The 19,704-nt window shown below is 38.1% G+C and overlaps 1 protein-coding gene across 1 annotated transcript; it reads right to left on the reverse strand.

The window, feature by feature from the left end:
- Positions 1 to 791: 791 nt before the first annotated feature.
- Positions 792 to 19,704, reverse strand: LOC137996890 (tyrosine--tRNA ligase, cytoplasmic-like). The gene is made up of 21 exons (XM_068842526.1): positions 19,375 to 19,704; positions 18,925 to 19,071; positions 17,175 to 17,276; positions 16,428 to 16,501; positions 16,244 to 16,289; positions 15,757 to 15,840; positions 14,578 to 14,658; positions 13,153 to 13,204; positions 11,688 to 11,728; positions 11,302 to 11,358; positions 10,876 to 10,969; positions 9,713 to 9,798; positions 9,489 to 9,539; positions 9,284 to 9,368; positions 8,146 to 8,240; positions 6,810 to 6,861; positions 5,160 to 5,264; positions 4,463 to 4,505; positions 3,543 to 3,643; positions 2,187 to 2,236; positions 792 to 1,015 (listed from the first exon to the last, which is right to left on the reverse strand). The coding sequence occupies exons 1-21, from the start codon at positions 19,546 to 19,548 to the stop codon at positions 908 to 910; spliced, it is 1,728 nt and encodes a 575-aa protein (XP_068698627.1). The 5' UTR covers positions 19,549 to 19,704; the 3' UTR covers positions 792 to 907.

The following is a 19,704-nucleotide window of genomic DNA, read 5'->3' on the forward strand; positions in this document are numbered from 1 at the left end:
ATGTCACGCGCGAAGTGTTTTACGCGCGTCTTTACGGCCGTTCGTCTCCTCTCGAGTATCACTCACGCGTGAATCCCTCGATGGCCCGGTCCAATACTTCCTCTCTCTTTCGTGCGTTTTCTCGTCTTCTTACCATTCATTCCAAGAATATATTACCACATCTCGCTAAACCGAGAAACGCGCCATTGAAACAACACGTGCAACTAATACCGTAATGATTACCAAGATCACACGAGTGACCTCTCTCAACCCAAGCGTAATATTTGTGGTTGGCTTAAAAGGGTCTGGTTGCGCGAGAAAATAAATCTAAAAATAACTCGGACAGCAAAACAGCCATGAAATAAATATATTGTACGCTGTCCGGAGCTGAGCCCTTGATAACAAGAGCACTGGGACATCCTTTGTTTTGTCCCTCTTCCTTCATCTTGTTTCACAAATCCAACCCCGTACCACAACAATACGCGAAAACTTCCCCCTGACTTTTGTAGCCAGTTGTCGATCACGAACGAGGTATTAGTTTTTTTCCAACATTCCTTCCTTGGCTACTTTCCAAAGAAGTACGTGGATCTTGCCTATGATTTAGTGGCCTGTTATGGTAAATAACAGACAACGAGGACATAGTATTCCTAAGGAATTTGAGGAGTCCACCTTTTAATATAGACGTAAATACACGAGCCTTTCGAAAGTATCATATCGGCTCTAACACCAGAATTAAATAAGCAGGTTGTCCCTCCATGGATTATTCGGAGGATGTACACAAGGAGCTCATTGATCAGAAATTTAAGTCCGGCTGCAACTAAATCGCATTGTTGCCATTTATTTCATTATGATTACGCCATTTAGCCAACTTATTTGTACGTTCAAGCTTGCTGATTATTGTCAATACCAGAATGGATTTTTGGCGTTGTCAACTGATTTGAGCGTTTTTAAAAGAAGCCGTGACGTGTCCTGCTGACGTTTTCATGGGGCATCCTTTGAATTCGGCTACTCCGTTTTCAGAGGTCAACAAGTCAGGCTGAAAAAAAAAAAAACAAGAACAGTTGTCTCAAAACGGTGCTGTGCAGGGTCGGGTGGGTAAAAGTGACACTGTCGTTCGTTGTCTTTGCAGTTGTTTCTCCTTCGAAAGGCAGCTAAGCTGTTCGTGAACCTCGTTACCAAGCGAGAAAACCCTGGAAACGAGGTTGCAGAACTCACTACTTTTTCACGCAAATCGTGTTGTAAAGCTTTGTTGTCCGAATTTACACAGGAAAAGCAGATACCTTGTGCTAAAATTGGAATCGGATGTGGAGTATTTTCAGAGTTTATGGAATGTTATTAGAACGACTGGGCCAACTAAGCAAGTAATTCCCAACTAACCAAATTCTTTCTTTCCCAGTATTTCCCAAAAGAGCATTTTCAAGCAACAACCGGTTGCTCTTAACGTTTGCAGTTGTAGCTGAGCTACCTGGCCTTTGAACGGAATTGAGGCTACTAACGAAACCCAATTTTTTTCACATGCGCTTTCTGAGTGACCTAAACACGACCAAATGTGATCATAGCAACTTCCCCGAAGAGTTACGCTTAAAATATTGCTGCGTTACAACTGTGGACCTTCTAACACGTGGATTTGAGGTTGGCTTTAAAAAGTTGAAACAAATCGTCAAAGTTGGTCCACCTTCAAAATTTTAAGGCTCTTGGTTTCGGTAATTAGCGAACTACTGATAAATTAGGCGTTGACACAGCACATTCTTTCTAAAATTTAGAATTTTAGAGAAATGCTCCTAATAAATTAGCTGGGATATCGGACTCAAATAGGCCATTTTACAGTTGTTTGCTCTGCGACCTAGCCTATGAATGGCTGCGAGGCTGCCGGTGACCTTGCATTGATACAGACCTCACTGCTTTTATCATGTAAATTGTGTTGTTGTAACGCTAATTAGTCCATATTAACATTACAAAAGCACGGAGGTTTGTATCAAAACAGGGTCACCGGCAGCGTCGCTTCCATTCGTAGGCCAGGTAACTTAGCTACAACTGTAAAATGGTCTATTGACCCAGTTGATTTCTTGGAAAATCGATTCGACAACGATGGATATATGCTAATCATGACAGGATTTTCGAATTGAAAAGGGGAAGGCTTGACTTGTCACGTGAACACGATGGTGTTCTTTGAATATGACAGCCAACAAAAGGAAAGACAAACGTACCTTAAGCGCTTCAAATATCTTCTTCTTCGGATTCAATTGCTCATCTGGAGCTGAATGACAAAAAGACAGACAGCCTGAAGCATCTGCAAGCTTTCGTTCATGTTGCAATGCTATTTTATCCTAAGAGGGATTTCGATTAGGTGTTTGGTATCTAATCGAAGAAAACTAAACCAAATTGGGCAAAACCACCTAAAGCCTGGGCGAACGGCTTCCACATCCGTTTGATTTTGTTGAACTGCGATGTTCGAACCATTTGTCCCCCCTCCCACCCCCCTCCCCCACCTTCACCCTTGTTGAAACATGTTTAAACGAAGTTGAATCGAAGTTGAGCTTAAAAGCGTTTACAATTTGCTTCAATTTGATTAGGCCCAAAGTATCTTAGCTCACGCTTTAATACACGTGCTACTGATCATGGGAGAAACACTAGAAATAAGAGCAAGTTAGACACCCCAGCATTCAACACAGCTGCTGGTCAGCGCTCTTTTGTATATCGAGCGGTGAAATGCTGGAACACGCTCCCTGAAGAAATTACTAAATGTGAAAGCTTACACAGCTTTAAATCTAAAGCTAAGAGTTATTTTTATACAGTTCTTAAATGAATCTATTATATATTTTTATTATATTTATTATAGTTTCATATTATTGTACATACGTTTTAGATATAGTTATTTACTCATTTTTTGTAAATTATTGCGGAAGAACCCTTTGGGAGCATTAATAAAGTCATTCATTCAATCTTTCAACAAAACTTTTGTTTTCGCGAATGTTGAATGAGGTTGAAGTCGTTTGAAGAGGACCATACGGAGGTGAATGGCTCAAACATCTCGGGCCAAATTCTCGACCAATCACAAGTACTGAAAAAAAAACCAATAGACCACTTTCGATATATTAAAATTCATGAAGGGGTAGTTTCTAAAGAAACTGTGGTGCTGCGTCGGTGGGGAAGTAGTATACAAAAATTTGGTTTTATCAACGGAGTTGATAATGTAAATTGGCCACCGTACAGAGATTCTAAAAGCTAAAGAATCTAAAAGCTTTTAGGATCTCTGTACGGTGGCCAATTTACATTATCAACTCCGTTGATAAAACCAAATTTTTGTATATTAAAATTCAGCTTGACAGTGAGGCTCAGAGGACATAAACAAAAAAAATGAATAAACACGTTCATTCAGTTTCCTTTGTTTGTGTTCCCTAGGCCTCGATGCCAAGCTGAATTTTAATATATCGAAAGCGGTCTATTACCACTTGCTTTCGCACCATTTTCCCTTAGCGCCAATTACATGCAACAGCGTTGCGTCAGGATTAGTCAATTTGATGGTTTTTGTTTGTTTCGATTGACAAATGAAATATCCATACCTCCTGCTATTTCATGTTCATAGCCTTGTATTTCAACTCGATCACCAGGTTCACAATCAGCTGGCGGACACAGAGGCGTAACTTGACGGTTTCCATCAGCACTTAAAAGTGAAAACACCGTGCGAATCAGTTTATTTTTGCCATATGCAAAAGCCTTGATAAATGCGCATGGCAGTCACTATGTGCGATTCCGCAAGAAGAATGAACGATAAATTTCGGGAGCAAACTTCAAAGTCATGCTTAATTTCTGCTTAAGGACGGTGCCTACTAATTCAAAGGTGTTTTTGCCGCTATTTATGATTATGCAGGAAATGTAGATCTTAACAAGTGTTATTGAAATCCAAAAAGAAAATTGGGGGTAACCACGCATTTTTCAAAGATAATTCATGAACAATATTTGTAAAAAGTTCTAAAATACAAAGCAATGTGTGGTATTCTTTCTCAAATTGAAGCTTAATTATCTCTAAAGAATGCATGGTTACCCCCAGTTTTCTTTTTGGATACCAAGGGTACTTTTTAAGATCAACTTTCTCTGCATAATTTTAAGCCGCGAAAAAATATTCCTGTATTAGCAAGCATCAGCGATAGGAAACCCGAGCATCTCGAGATGCGCAGAACGTATGCGTAATAAAAATAGTAGGCACCGTCCCAATTCATAACGACAAAACAGTGAAATACAGACTTCCAATGGCTTCTTGATGAGCCGCTTTTGTTGTTTTCTCGAAAAAAAATTGCTTTTATTACTGAGGAGAAACCTTTCTTAGGTGATACTTCTTGGTAAAAAAAAAAAAAAACTGAAACAGAAAACAGTTGATCCCAGAAGCACACGGCCGAACATAGCCTTCTGTATTTCAATTCCTGATGTAACCGCGCTGATAGCATGATGCAAAGCGCACAAAATAAGACTCAGTATTCCTTACTCTGTTATAGAGGCTGCCAAGAGCATTGCTTCTGATGTGATACCTTAAAGATAACAATAAAAATGTAAGCTTTTCATTGCAGAGATTGATAATAATAATAATAATAATAATAATAATAATAATAATAATAATAATAATAATAATAATAATAATAATAATAATAATAATAATAATAATAATAATGTACGTCCTGAGAGGTATACGATTATACTAAGGGCTCTACAAAAAGAACCAGTGCTTTTTTTATACGCCAGATAAAAAACAAACAAACAAACAAACAACGTTAACAACACACGTCTTACTATCCGAGTGGCTAAAGTGTGGAAGCCCATTCCCTTATCTATAGCGGAAGCACAACACCCTGAGCAAATGACAACCATCTTAGTGTCCATTGGGTAGATATATGTTTACACTGATATTGTTATTCAGTAGTCCCAACCACAGGAACAAAAGACCCTTTGTTCCGACAACCAATTGGGCTCTGGTTGGCACATTAATGACAAAAGGTAACGTCAACGATATCTTCCCCACATTGCAGCAATATTCCACAAAGGTAACATACACTTCAATGAAAGTTATCTTTTAACAGATGGAAATCATCTAAATTCTCGTAGATACTAACCACAACAAGCTACCCTGCAATCTGAGCATAAATAAAGAGTTGATGTCAGAATAATAGTATACAGCTGTCACTCACCCCTCATCTTAACAGGTTTCAAGTTACACATCATGACAACAAGTCTTCCCTCAAGCTCTTCTAAAGGCACATAATCTGCTAATCCACTCACTACAGTTCTAGGTTCTGAAAATAAACAGAAAATCACTATTTTTGAGATAATCGCTTGGCATTAAACAAAGTAAAGTTAAGATGCTGATCATTGCAGTTATTAATGAACAATTTACTTAAGCAGTAACGAAAGGAAAGCTTGAAAAATCCAGGCTCAATATGAACTCACAAAATGACAAGCTCCCAAATAGCTTGACAGCTCAACTGGTAGAGCACTGTATCGGTATTGCAGAGGTCAGGGTTCGAATCACGTTCAAACCTGTATTTTTCAGGCTTTCCTTTCGTTTCTGTACCCGCGCAGCGGTGATTCAGTTGGTTGAGCACCGGGCTGACATGCACGACGTCACGGGTTCAAATATTCCGGCCGGACCAACACTCAGGGTCTTTAAATAACTGAGCAATCGCGACCCATCCCCTCTTGTCTTGACTGAGGGAGAGAAGAACTCTGGGGAACCCTGAAACAAAGTGTCTTCTCGTTGGTTTTCGTGAAGAACAATCAAAAGCGTCTCTAATTGATGCATTGAAGTTAGCACCAGGATTGAGCAGGCGCCGTAAGGTTCAAATACCCAATTTTGGGCTACGGCGCATGTTCTCCTACATAGAGTTTCCCAGAGCCTTGGATCGATCCGAGGTTCTGGTGACGAGAATGATAAATGAGGAGAAAGTGCTGCCTTTCTAATTACACCCGCGCAAATGGTTAGACTTTCAAGTCGTCTCGGATAAGGACGATAAACTGTAGGCCCCGTCTCACAACCCTTCAATGTTCAAAATCCTGTGGGACGTAAAAGAACCCACACACTGTTCGCAAAGAGTAGGCCATGTAGTTCCCGGCGTTGTGGTCTGTCTTCTGTGGTGTATCATGGCTGAGAGGGTAAATGCTCGGAGATACTAGTTACACCAAGCTACTCTAAATTCCGAGGGTAAATAAACATAATGAACCACACTGCATGAACGTCAATTAATGACTGCGATGATCAGCATCTTACCTTGATTCTCTACGTACAGTAGTTCAAAGGTATATGGCTTTTATATATATTAACTTTCGTCAGGCATAGTAAAACCTATAATAGTTACTCTTTGGCGGAAAAAAAGAAGGGTTACACCCTGGGTAATATGCAACATAGCACCACCCCTCAAACACACAACATTTTTTGGCCACTTTTTTTTTTCAAATTTCAATAGATTCCATCCACTCCATCTTTAACTATTGGCATGAAAAAAATATGTTAATCGAACTAATATGGTTCTTGGTAAAGCTCCATAAATGCAAAGGGCCTTTTTGAAGTAAGGTTTAAGAAGTCACAATCACATGACCTCACGATAACTCAAGACTGATACTGTACCTGCAGTCTCTCTAGACTTAACGTCACATGATTTCCAGCCAATATATCATATCAAAATTACTTTCAATGCCGAATTTAAAACCACCCAACGCCAAACTCATCACACCTACAGCTGTAACTGAAATACATGTACACAGTTGTTACTCTTCCAGAAGGTTTGCCAAACTTTAACTTCTTTACATACCGGTAACTTAAAATGTATAGAAAAGAGTCTTACTTTCTTCTCCAATATCAATCTCTTCCAAATACAAGGAGTCTGCATCAGGATGCTGCAAAAGAACATCAAAAATACTTAGAAGCTGACTTTTAACTGCTGGTATATCGCCGGATATAATTTTTAACAATAATAAAATTGCAACATTGCAGGAAATCTATCAATTTTGTCCAAATTGGTCTAACTACAATCACCAATGTAACTAAATTTCTGTTTTCTCAAGTTCATTATGTGATTTGTAATGTCAGGATGCCAGAATAATCAGATTTGAGAACTGATGCCTGTCCTGCAACCAGCATCTGGCAGACAATCAATTTTTCATTAAAGTTCTTTATAATGTACACATGAAGTCACTCAAATGAAAGATGCAAATTTGATGCTCATATTTGAGGTGTCGAGTTGTCAGCTAAAATATAGACAAGTTATTTCCCCTAGCAATAACAGTGGCCCCCCAAGCCCAGACATCCTTTGGCTTGTCGCAAAGGGAAGGGAATGCATGACAAAGTCCTTCGAACATCATCAAGGGAGGCTGTTCTCATAGTACATAGTACAGCGTCAAAAAACGAAGGTTATGATGTCATAGGCAATAGCATCAAAATTATGAAAGAAATCATACGATTACCAGTAATAAGAAGCAAGTCAATCAGACACGTTTTAAAAGGTTATGGTAATGAATTTGATCCAACCAACTGTTGACCATTGACCGACACATCAGTCATCAACAATCTTTAAATCTCCCGATTGAGAAGACTTCTTCAGTTATCTTTATTAATTTGGATTTTCACGGACTAATTGCTTAGGGAGGAAACAGTTTGAAGTCTCTATTGGTCATTCACCTTTAGAAAGGTGATGGCTTTCAGAATGTTAGAAGAGTCGTGGCTGATTCTTCGTTAGACTTCAGTGCACATCCCACCAAGGGTCTTGCCATATTGATCCCGGTTTTCATGTGTTTACTTGTTTGCCAAAGCGTTGGCTGACAGACGATCAATGTGTCGGCCAATATGGTTTCATTTGTTGGCAGATATATTGATTGCATTTCAGTGATGTGTCGACAGACATGTTGACCGACGAGTTGGTTGATCGGACTCGTTTCCTATCTTAAATGAATAGCCCACGCTTGCACGGAGGAGAACTACATGAAATGATAACATTGGGACCCATGGAAAAGCCGTGACTGCTTAAAGAACACATAGATCCTCAAAGGGAAATGCAGCCAGAGTAAACAGACAAAGTCTGAGATCAGCAGGCTGGTTCGCTAGAGATACACCCTGCATCAACTTCATAAAAGAGGGAAAAGATTTATGCTGACTCAAACACTGGAAGAACCAGGAAAGGTTACCTTCTTTGCCGACAGAACTTTTCCAATTCTCAAATCTAATCTTGATGGATCAACAGCTCTTTCAGGGCCGGCTGCTGCTGCTCCTTGACCACCCTCTACAAATCAACCACAAACGAGTGTCGTAACAAAGGAGTTGGGAAAAGGGGATTGCATCCCGTGACGGTTTCCTGCCTTCCTTTTCCCCGCATAATTCATGATAATAATGAAGCATATACATGTATCCCAGGAAAGTCCTTGAAAGCACTTGAATTTTTCATGTGATTGATCAATACCAAGGAAAAAAAGTACTTTTTCAGGATGTTTTTTTTCCTTCATTTCCTAGCCAAAAAAGTTGCACAAAAAGGCCTGTTTTTTCATGGTGGCATCTACTTTGCTGGCCAATTGTGACACGCTACATGTAATCACCAAGGAAGCCTTCATTTGACTCAACATTCACTTTTGGGAAGAGGGGGCATATTGAGTATACAGCAAAAAGACTCTGGGAACAGAGAACCAAACAGCTCAACACAAAACAGTAATACATTTCCCAGTTTGAAAATCATCTCTGTCAGTGCACATCAACAACATCAACAACAAGCTTTGTTTTCCTCTTGGTCATGCAGAAATAGTACAAAATAAGTTTAAATTATAAATGGAGAGAGGGGTGTGGCTACCTGAAACAACTGGAGAGTTCAGAAAGGCAGGCAGACATATTTGCAATATGTTATATTAATACATTTTACGTTGGTACACACACATACAATACAGAACACACACAGTGCGCACTAAGTAAATACTTCACTAGAATGGTTAAATACAGGAATAAAAATAATAATTAACCCATTAACAACAACAACAACAACAACAACAACTTTTATTGACCCCTTATACTTGAAAAAAAAATTAATGTACATGAAGTAAGAATTAAAGCTAAATGGGGTGTTGGCTTCCTAAAATAGCTAGAAAGTTAACAAGGCTAGGAAACCAGTGAGACTTAACAGATTTTACTCTGTCATAACACCAGATGTTTTTACTTGTCAACTGGGAGCATCCTGGGGCATTTGAGGAGTCAATGGGTTAATAATTAGCTCAGCGGTCAGAATCAGTAATAATGATACAAGTCATGTAGTGTTGCAAAGTTAAGGTCTCTTCGCCTTACTTTCTTTCTTGGGTGCAGGATATGCAAGTTTTGTAAGCTTCAGCAATTCTGGAGTTTGAAATTTCTTTCTTATAGGATCTAAAAGCTTAGAACAAGAAATACCTCATCAGCAAAAAATCTGCATAGGATGAAAAGAGTCTAAACTGCATGTGGTAATATAAAATATAAGGCTTAAAATTATTAAAATGAATGAAGACCCTCGTACATCATTTATGAAGCTTGAGACAGCATTCTTTAGGTCCAAAGGATGTAGTTCCTGAAACAAAATAATTAACAAGTTCAAGTCCTGCTGTTTTGGAAATCCTTGCTACGAAATCATACGTAATTCATGATCTCTCTTGTTGCCAATAGGTTCGTTATTTTGGTGACTACAATTGGACAAAAGTCTCCTAGAAACCAAACCAGAAAAAATATATCATTGACGTTCACCATGTTAGCAAATGCTTGTTCAAGTGATGAATAGTCCTTAAATGTCACTGTTCCTCCGTTTTCTTCTGCTCTTTTTATCACAAATTCTACAAGAGAAAGAAAAGTCAGACAAGTATAATCTTTCTTTTCCAAACAAGTCACATGTCTTCCTCTACTGGTTACCAGTGCTCAAATTGACAATCCAAGAGGTAACAGCCAACTTTCACTGCATTAGAACCCAAACTTAAATTCATAAACATGATCTCAAGGCCCTTGTAATCATAATGTGGATATACGGTAATCATAAATGCAGCACGATGGTGACACAATGATGATGTCTTTCCTCTTAAGATTGAATTTTAATGTTGTCACATCTTAAGGGCTTAGGAATTGTAACATCTCAAGTACATAAAATTACAAAGTGCCACATATTACAATCTGAATTACATGTACATACATTGCAAAGAATTCTTATCACCCAAAGAGAGAGAGAGAGAGAGAGAGAGAGAGAGAGAGAGAGAGAGAGATGTCATTGTGGGTAATAAAAAACACTTTAAATTATGGTTTCTTTGATATGCTTTCTAAGAAATCTTAGCCTGCAATCCTGAGGGCACGTATTTTATGGCCAGTGCATGAATCACCTTTGTTTAGGTTTCTGTTAGGGTAAGTACAATGTACAGAAACACTGGAGTAGTCTAGTGAAGTCTGGTTGGTGTATGGTTAGTGCAGAGATGTGAAGCGCAGTTCGGTCGGATTGTGTTGGTAATTTATGGTAGAAGGTTTGAATTCTCCTTGCAACAAATTTCTGGGGAACAGGATTGGCAGTGGTGAGAGCACTTGCCTCCCACAAGTGTAGCCCGGGTTTGATTCCCAGACTCGGCACATACAATGTACATGTATGTGGGTTGAGTTTGTTGGTTCTCTAATCTGCTTATTTTCTCTGGGTACTCCGGTTTTCCCCTCTCCTACAAAACCATTAATGTTTCATTTGTTTGCAGTAATTTGAGTTGATTTCAATACAGTGTCCCCAGTTACATGTAGTGCATTGATGAGCAGAGCTAGAAAACTTAAGACACTTAAACAAAGTTCATTATCGTTATCTACAACAAATGCTCCAATTTCCTCTACCCAAAAACAAAAAATAAAAATCTAAATGCAGGCTATGGACCCATAAAGTAACCAACCTGTTTGGTGTCTCAATTCCAAAACAGAGAAAATAACAAACTTGGCAAAAGCCAGAATTCCATTGTCCTCAATGTTTCCTTCTTCACAGAATGCCTGTTCACAAAAAATAATGTTGTTATTATATATCTTCAAGGAGATGATTGATACTAATCCTAGGAAAAGGAGCCAAGGAAACCCATAAAGGCAACCAGAGTGGCAAGCCATGAAAACATGATTTCTATAATGTGGTAGTAAATTGTGGAAATGACAGCGCAATTCATGTCTCAGCCCCAAAAATGGTCATTATGATAATAATTCAGCTGTGTAGTTCAATTTAATTCAACACACGTAAATCTTATCATTACGGCTTCATTATTCCTTCAAAATGAAACAAGGATGATTTGTTCTACTACAGAAGATGATGATATTGGTACATGTATACTGACCTTGTTTAACTTTTTCTTCACAGCTGAGGCACTATCCAAAAGATCAATTTTTGAGTCCTCGGGTGAAAAGAAAATACTTAAATTAATGAATAAATTGACCTATTTAACTCATTAAGCACTAACGATAAATAATAATTGAAAATTAATTAATTATTAATGCAGAAACTTTGAGAAGAAACAAAATACATGTAAATTTTATTTATCAATAAATGTATGTAAATTCTGATTTCTGTTTGATTAACAACCAATCATGCACGTGGCATGAACTTATTCACTTTGAGGCAATCTGAACCCAATTAAATTTAATTACCAACATTTACAACAGGTCATTACTCTTCAGAGGGAGCAAATTCAGCATAAACCTTGAAAACATGAGTGTTGCTTACCTCATCAGAAGAGCTCATCTTGGTGCCTGTCAGTCCTGGAACTGCAAATCAGTAAAATGGTAAACAATGATGTCAGTTGTGTCTCGCACCTTACAAAGCTATCGAGGATATTAGATGACCTCGCAGCCTGGATACAAATTTTTTCTTGGATTTAGGGCTGATGGTATTATCTTTCAGGAGTGAGCACAGCGAAATCCAAATATGAGACCTCTCAGTTTTTTGTTCACTTTGAAAGTACAGAAAGAAGCATCACCTTGACTGAAGCCTGACTGTAATTGAAAAAGTTGAAACTAGTATGACATGCAGTATGGCGAAAATACAAATTTTGAATTAAATTTTTGAAAATGAAATTTCTATTCACAGAATCAATGGCTGCACGACTTTGCCCATGAACAGGATGCACTAATATTATTGGCTGACATGTCTGTAACCATGACAAACTCAATATCCTTGCATGTGAAAGATAAAAATAGCATCTTTACCTTGCAAAACAAAACTTAATCAAATTTTAGGAAAACAGAAAATCCTGGCATTTAATAACATTGATACAGTATATCTATAGTAGGCAGTGCTCAAAATTAGCAGTCGTCCAGTCGTCCCAGATGACCAGAAAGTTTACTGGGCAACCCATTTTTGGTAGAATTTAAAGCCTGGTTGCCCAAGGAAAAAACAACGGAAAACCCAAACGAAAATAGAGTGTTAATTTTCATGTGACGTCATGGGGGCCATGTTGGTGTCCCTAAACAATGAAACAGTGGCCAAGTTGGTGTACCCAACTAATCCTACGAGAATTGAGCTCTATTATCATGCAAACGTTTTATTTTGTTTTGGTGAAAAAACAAGGTTACTGATCATGCAAGTGAAAACACTATAGAAAACAAATTAATCACAAGCAGCACCCGACTTACATGTCCTTTAATAGTGTGAAGTTAATAACAACAATAATAATATTTACATTTGCCGCAGTTGAGCACTTTCCTGTGTTTTGAATATCCGTATCTTTTACAAAACATTATCAGATAGGAAAATCACAAGCAAGAAGGCAATAGAAAACTTAAACCCAGACTTCCAGAAAAAAACACAGGGACACACTAAGAACTATGGGATACTCCAGCTCCATAGCAGTGCAGTTAATCATAGGGGGGTATCCTAGTGGGCAACCACGGATTTATCAGGGCAACCTAATTCACCGGATTGGTTGCCTGGCTTTTGAAACAGGGACAACCTGGAATTTTTTTTAATTTCGACCACTGAGTAGGTATAATGATATAAACAAATACTCAGAGTAGCTGTAGTTCTTTATTCAAGGGGTTTCCCCTGAAGCCAAAAAAATTAATTTCCTCTGCATGAGAGAAAACAGTAACACTCTGTCATTGGATCCATGAGATAATCAACTAAACTGTCTTGCTTCTTTCAGCTATCGAATGACGCTATTCAAATGATAATAATAACAACAGTAACTTACCCATGGGATTCATCAGATGTATTCTTTTTTTGTAACCCAGAACAGGAAGGTACTAAAAACAAAGTGAATGCTTAATTTTCCAGAAAACTCTCTATCTTAATTTGAATTAATTTGAATTGTTTGAAAAACAGTCCTTAATGAAGACAGTTTAGCTGGATTGTGGAGGAGAAAGAGGAGGTCACTGAAAGGCAATAAAAATATGCCAAATAATAACGGCTACATGTATCAATTCAGTAGTAGTTTTAGTAGGGTCAATTTTGAAACAAGTGACTCTAAATAGCTGGCAGCCAGTCAAGGTTTTGATAAATTACAAAGACAGGCATGTTTTAGGAAGCCATTTAAAATTTATAGCCCTCCCTAAACAATATGATTTCAAATCTGGGCAGCCATTTCAAGAGCCCTAAAAATGTATTTAAGTCTACAGTCTGTGCGTTTGGTTTAAAACAATTAGCCTTATTTATTGTGATAAGTACTTTACATTTATATTATTACAAGTTTCATATGTTAAAAAGTTAAAAATATTTGCGTAGTTAATGAAATCATTGGTAACTGGAGTTCTTACATGTATGACGAGGAGAGAGAGAGAGCACTGAGTTTAAGTTGGTAATGCATTTTTTCTCTTTGAAAAATTAGTGAACTGCCAGTCAATAAAAATTAATATCAAAAGCTTGACCAGCTGCTGCTCAAACTGATAGTGCTTTTTCTAGTTGTCTTCTCACAAAAATTTGATTTTGTCACATTAGTGATAAAATTATACTACCCACAGTAGCCCTACGTACACCACAGGATTAAAAGCTCCAAATGTCAGCTTTCTTATCTCCAAGTGAAGCTACAGTGTATGATCCTGGCAGTTATGAACCCAATTTTAGCAATTGCATTAAGAGAAGCCTGAAAAATTCAGGACTTCAATGGGGTTTGAAGCCCTTGATTTCATATCCACAGTTAAATATACGATTCATTTCATATCATTAAATTTTTGTTTGTTGTTTCTTATCTCAATATTTCAGTCAATAATAATATACTTTTATAACCCTGAGTTGATGTGACCAAATTTCTGTGCTTCAGTAACTGGGTATACCTGAAAGCACACCAAAGATCTGAAGAAATACCTAGTAACCCCATTAAATAATACTGTACACCATACAACAGGGATACAGGCATTACTGTAGTGTTACACAAAGCAGTTTCAGCACTAATTATTGGTGTTGAAACTGCTTTGAGCCAAGGGGGAATTACCATCTTGCCTCGAAGCAAGTACAGGGGGGGGGGGATTTTTCCTGACAACATCGAATGAGCTTTCAACAAGTGGAAGTTTGTCAAAACCTCAGATTATTCTCAAGAGTTGATCAATAGTTTACTACAGCTGTAAATTCGGACCACCCAATTGTATTAGAAAAAATAAACAAACAAACTGCAACTAGTAACCTTCTCGGCTAGAGTGAAAATTTTCCTTTGATCCACACCTCCAAATTGAGCATCTACTTTCAGATATTCTTCATCAAGAGCCTGCAATACAAAAAGTTTATTAGCACAAAAAGGGTCGTTGTTCAATAGGAAATGAAACCACACGACTATAATATTACTTATGGCATTGCTTGCAAAAAGTTTATTAGATCAGTGTCTTATTGCAGCAAGGTACATGTTTCACGAATTAAGATAAAATTGTCACTTCTCTGATAACAGCAGCCTTGACGAAAAGAAAGCAGCATTTTTAACTTTGATGTCCTTACCATTTTGTCATGAAGTAAATCTTGTTATTTCAACTCCTCCTACCCCTTAAGATGATTTTGTCAGCCACAGTTGCATGTTTTACATTTCTTCCTAAACAGCATTGTGTTGGGTGAAGAGGGGGAGGGAGAGGAGCTTTGCTCCCTTCTTTGTTAGCTTATGGTCCAAAAGGGGGGGAAATGGGAAAGGTCATAACTCCAGGAACTGCACAGGATTGTAGCAATACAGTGTAGTACGTGTATATTAAAATTTATTGGTGGAGTAAGGTACCGGAAAGGTAGCAAGAGAGGAGACAGCACTCTCCTCAACAGCAAGGAGGTCACCATGGCAACCGAGCAACAGTCCTGACCTCCCAGGCACCTGTCAACACTTCACTGAGAAAAATCAGTGTGTGGAATACATGTATACTTACCCCTAAATATGGGAGGGAAGGAGGGAAAGAAAAGAACAAACCAAGCGAAAAGCAACTTGAGCCAAAGCCCATAGCAATGTCCCTGCAACCCTCCCTGGAGTCCCCCCTAAATATCCCAGGCAAAACTGCTGCATGGTTTTAACTTTGCCTAAATTATACCGGTACTTAGCCACATTTAACCCTTTGGTTCCCAAGCTGGCCTGAGCCGGCCATACTTAGTATTTTACTCTGTCTAACGCCAGACAATTTTTCTCGTCAACGGGGGACCCCAGGGGTCAATGGGTTAACATTATTTCCCTCGGCAAGTTCTCTATTCTCTGCATTTTGCAATATGCTAGTACATGTACAGCTGATAAACTGAATTACATAAGAGGGTAAAACTTGGACCTGAGAAGCGATATTTTGCATTTGGCAATACTGTATTAAAAATCATGTGTATTTTTCATTTTGTTAAAAGCACAAACCTGTAAACCTGGGTATAACAAGCCACTGAGAAGAGGATGCTGAACTTGTTTCACAACCTCAGACCCAGCCTTCTTAGCATCATGCTGAAAATTTAACAAAAAAAAGATAAACATTATAGAGAGACATTAGAGGGTTTAAGCAATGATCATGGCTACAGCAACGGCAACATCACGAAACAAGAATATCACTGGTTTAAGTAGGGAAAAACTGTCCTGTCGCATACATGTGTGGCACACATTTCAATACAATTCTTTGACATACTCGACAAAACAACACGATAATGACCAAATTTTAGGTTTTGATGACAACATGAGCAATTACAACAACAAACCATTTTATTTTAAGCTTTGACTCCCAAGCCAGCTGAACCGGTCATACTTAGCATTTTACGTCTAACGCCAGATGATTTTAATCGTCAATGGGGAACCCCCAGGAGTCAATGGGTTGAAGTACAGAATGGACAACTGAAGTTGGAATTATTTATACCTCTGTGACAACTGTCGACATTCTGAATACATCCAGAATATAATCTCTGGAAAAGGAAAAAGACATTATTGCAGTCAGTAGACTCCATGATGAAGATCAGAGTAAAACAAAACAAATTGAAACCCACAAGATACTAGGAAATTAAAGACTTCTTTAATACCGGTAAGTATTATGCATCATTTACCTGTTAAGTTGGTACTCTGTTCCTCTTACAAACTTCAGTTTGTCCAATGGAACATTAATTGATTCTAGCATAGCCTGTAAAATGATAATCACTTTATTTTAAGTCTCAAAGGTTATTTTGCCAAGCATTAGTGCTCTACTTATTGAGGAGACTATAAATCAACTGAAATCACAACAAATCAAATCAAATATAATATTGGTTTTGGAGGAAAGGGGAAAACCACAGTACCCAGGGAAAATCCTCATAAAGAAGAGTAGAGAACCAACAAAGTGAACCCATATATGGCGTCGAATCTAGGAATCCACATTTATTTAGTGAAAGGCGAGTGCTGTACCAACCCTGCTCCCATATTTAATGAATATCAAGTTAATGATAAAAAATGCAGTGTTTAATGTTATTCACAAAATCAAAGGGAATTTTAAAGCAAACATAATGAGCTGGACTACAGCATGAATGAACAAACAGTGGCTCTGTACAATGAGCACTTTACATTTGTTACCGACGTTTCTTTTTGGTATGCAATTACATGTATCTACAATTTGTGTACACACTCAGCGAATATTTTATTCTCTACCATTTTTTGTTTTTCCCAAGGGTATTTAGCTCATACTGCATTCAATGTGATTGAGGTGTGTATAGCAACCACTGCATTTCTGGTTAACAGGACTTTCATGGCAACCCAATGTTTTCGCTTTAATGAAATAATTACAAAACTAATGCATCATTGATGGAAATAACAGCACTGACCTTGATAACCTCTTCATAGTATTTAACTCTGTGTTCCAGCAATTCCCAGGGTGCTTTGAGGTTATCCAAGTAGGCATGAAGATCTGCTAAAAGGACAATTACCTGGAAAATGAAAGAATGCAAGTATAGTGGAGTCTCACTTGTGCTGCAGTCTTTAGAGTGTCCTACTGTATGTGTTTTGAGGACATAGGAAGCATATTCTGAGTACTTAGCAAAGGTAGGATCAAACTCCAACACAAAAAGAAAAGCACTGAGAGAAAGTCTGTACTATGAGATATAGAGAAGAAAATCTGAAACCTAATTTTTTCCTTCATCCCTTTACTACAAAATTCCTGAAGGCGAATTAAATCAAACAGTTATGGCATTTCACCCTTGTACTCCCAGAAATTTCAGTGTGGTTTGGGTTGATTTTGTTATGAAATAGAGCACCAAGTTGTTCACCCTGCGAGCAGAGCTTTGCTAAAATTTTCTAGAGGGTGAGCAAGAGAGGCTCTGCATAAATCGTGTCGTCTTTTAAGTCGCTGCAGCCCAAGTTTCTGGGCTAGTCACTCAGTCAAACTGGTTTAGGCAATGTGTGCATCATGTTTTTGGTAACGCGAAGGTCAAAATCGAGCCTTCAGAACGAAAATTAATGGGGCGTCTAGGAGTGCAATCAACACTTGGCATAGGTTTGAAACTGTCTCAAAGCAGCGGTTTGCGTAAACTCAATAAAGACTTAACACGATTTCTGCAGAGTCCTTTCTTTCTTGTCAAGTTAAGAAAGGCTCTGCTGGCATGGTGAAAATTGTTAGGCTGCAGGAGATAAAATTATGGAAGTACCAATTTCAAGTCCTGGTCAGACCACCAGCTAGATGAGGGGGGTGTTGGGATTTTCGCCATTTTTTTTTTTAGGCCAGTTTTCGGTTTTTTCGGTCACTGTGTCTCTTAAAGTTTCAGCTTTTTCTTTTTTTAGCATTTGGTTTTTGGTTTTTGGCCAAAATACGAGTGGTTTTTTCGTCTCTGCAAATCAATGCGGTTTTGGGTTTTGCCTTTTTGGTTTCTGGTTTTTGGTTTCCTCAATCGAGAGCACATGCCACATGAGTTCTCAAATAGACGAGTTCCAAATGCAGATGTCAATTCACTGACTTCTTTTCTTGCCACAGTAAACGTCACGCTAAGTTCCCGATGACCACCAAAAAGGTAACAAACTGTACAATTTTATGTTAGACCTGATTGTTGCAAGATTTCAATCGAATCTCTGAATTCATTAATAAATTCTCAAAATTCTTGATTTTCGATTGTAGTTTTTCAGAGCTATAGGATGGCTTTTTGAGATTGTCAAATCCGTAAATTAAACAGAGACTTCAAGATATGCCTGATTCACAAATAGCATCCACATACCGTGGTGAAATTAACATAGTTTAGTCTGCATCCTCCAGGAACTGCCACTAATGTATCAGATCGATTAAGGTTTTTTTGGAAATTCGGCTCTGTAAACTATCGGTTTTGATGGTTTTGTATTTGGTTTCCAGTTTTAATCACAACTCAATTGGGTTTTGGGCAAATTTTTGAGTGGTTTTTCAGTTTCTAATCGACCCCAATGACCCCCTCCTAGGAGTATTATACATAATAACATCATTTAAAGAATATCTATGAAGTACACAATTTTAAAACAGCCTAATACTTATTCCTTGCTTTGAAAGATGCTACAGCTGAGGACAGAAAATAATATTTTATTCTTTTTTTTTATACTGGAAAATTACAAACAGACCTCGCAACCAGCTTTTAAAAAATCTGCAAGTTTTGTCATCGGCACAAAGTAAGCAACATGCGGTTTTCCTGTTGTGGCTGTGCCCCAGTACAAAGACAAATGTTTTTCCGGAAGAATGGCTCTCAAACGGTCTTCACCTATCACTTCCTGTAAACAACATGAAACAGAAAACGAAACCAGAGGCCCGTACAATTATACTCTGTTGGTTGGCTTATTACATTATCATAATTTCTTAATCAGAAGCAACTTAAAATATGAATAAACTACAAGTGATAGTGAAAGTGTACAATTGTACAGCACTACACCAAACGCGGTTTCAATTTCCGGCAAATAAGGAATTAAAACAAATACAATGTAATATAAAAGGCGTCCATGTTTTCAACGAAATGGAAATAGAAAGTGGTTCTGTATGTTTAACCTTAACACCTCTTCAACTCCTTAAGAACTCACCTGCAAATTTCTCGTTATCAAATTAAACTGGTCATCGACAGAACACGGTCCGTTGGAAGCCATACTTTTACAGCGACACCACTTGTTCTGTACAAGATTAACACTGATTCCAAACAATTGGTGCAAGCCTAACTTCTTAGAAAGCAACCTTGAGGCACATAACCTCTGAAGCATAGAAATGCGTCAAAAACGTGCTTCTACACCTTACCAACTGGCTGCAGGATTTTACACGTGTAAATCTACAAAATTTTCATCCGCAATCACTGTAATATAAAAGAATGACTGAAATGCTTTGTAGCCTGGCCTTAGAAATGGGAATGGTGAGCCTGT

Source organism: Montipora foliosa, chromosome 3, assembly GCF_036669935.1.
Source record: "Montipora foliosa isolate CH-2021 chromosome 3, ASM3666993v2, whole genome shotgun sequence".
Taxonomy (NCBI): Eukaryota; Metazoa; Cnidaria; class Anthozoa; order Scleractinia; family Acroporidae; genus Montipora; species Montipora foliosa.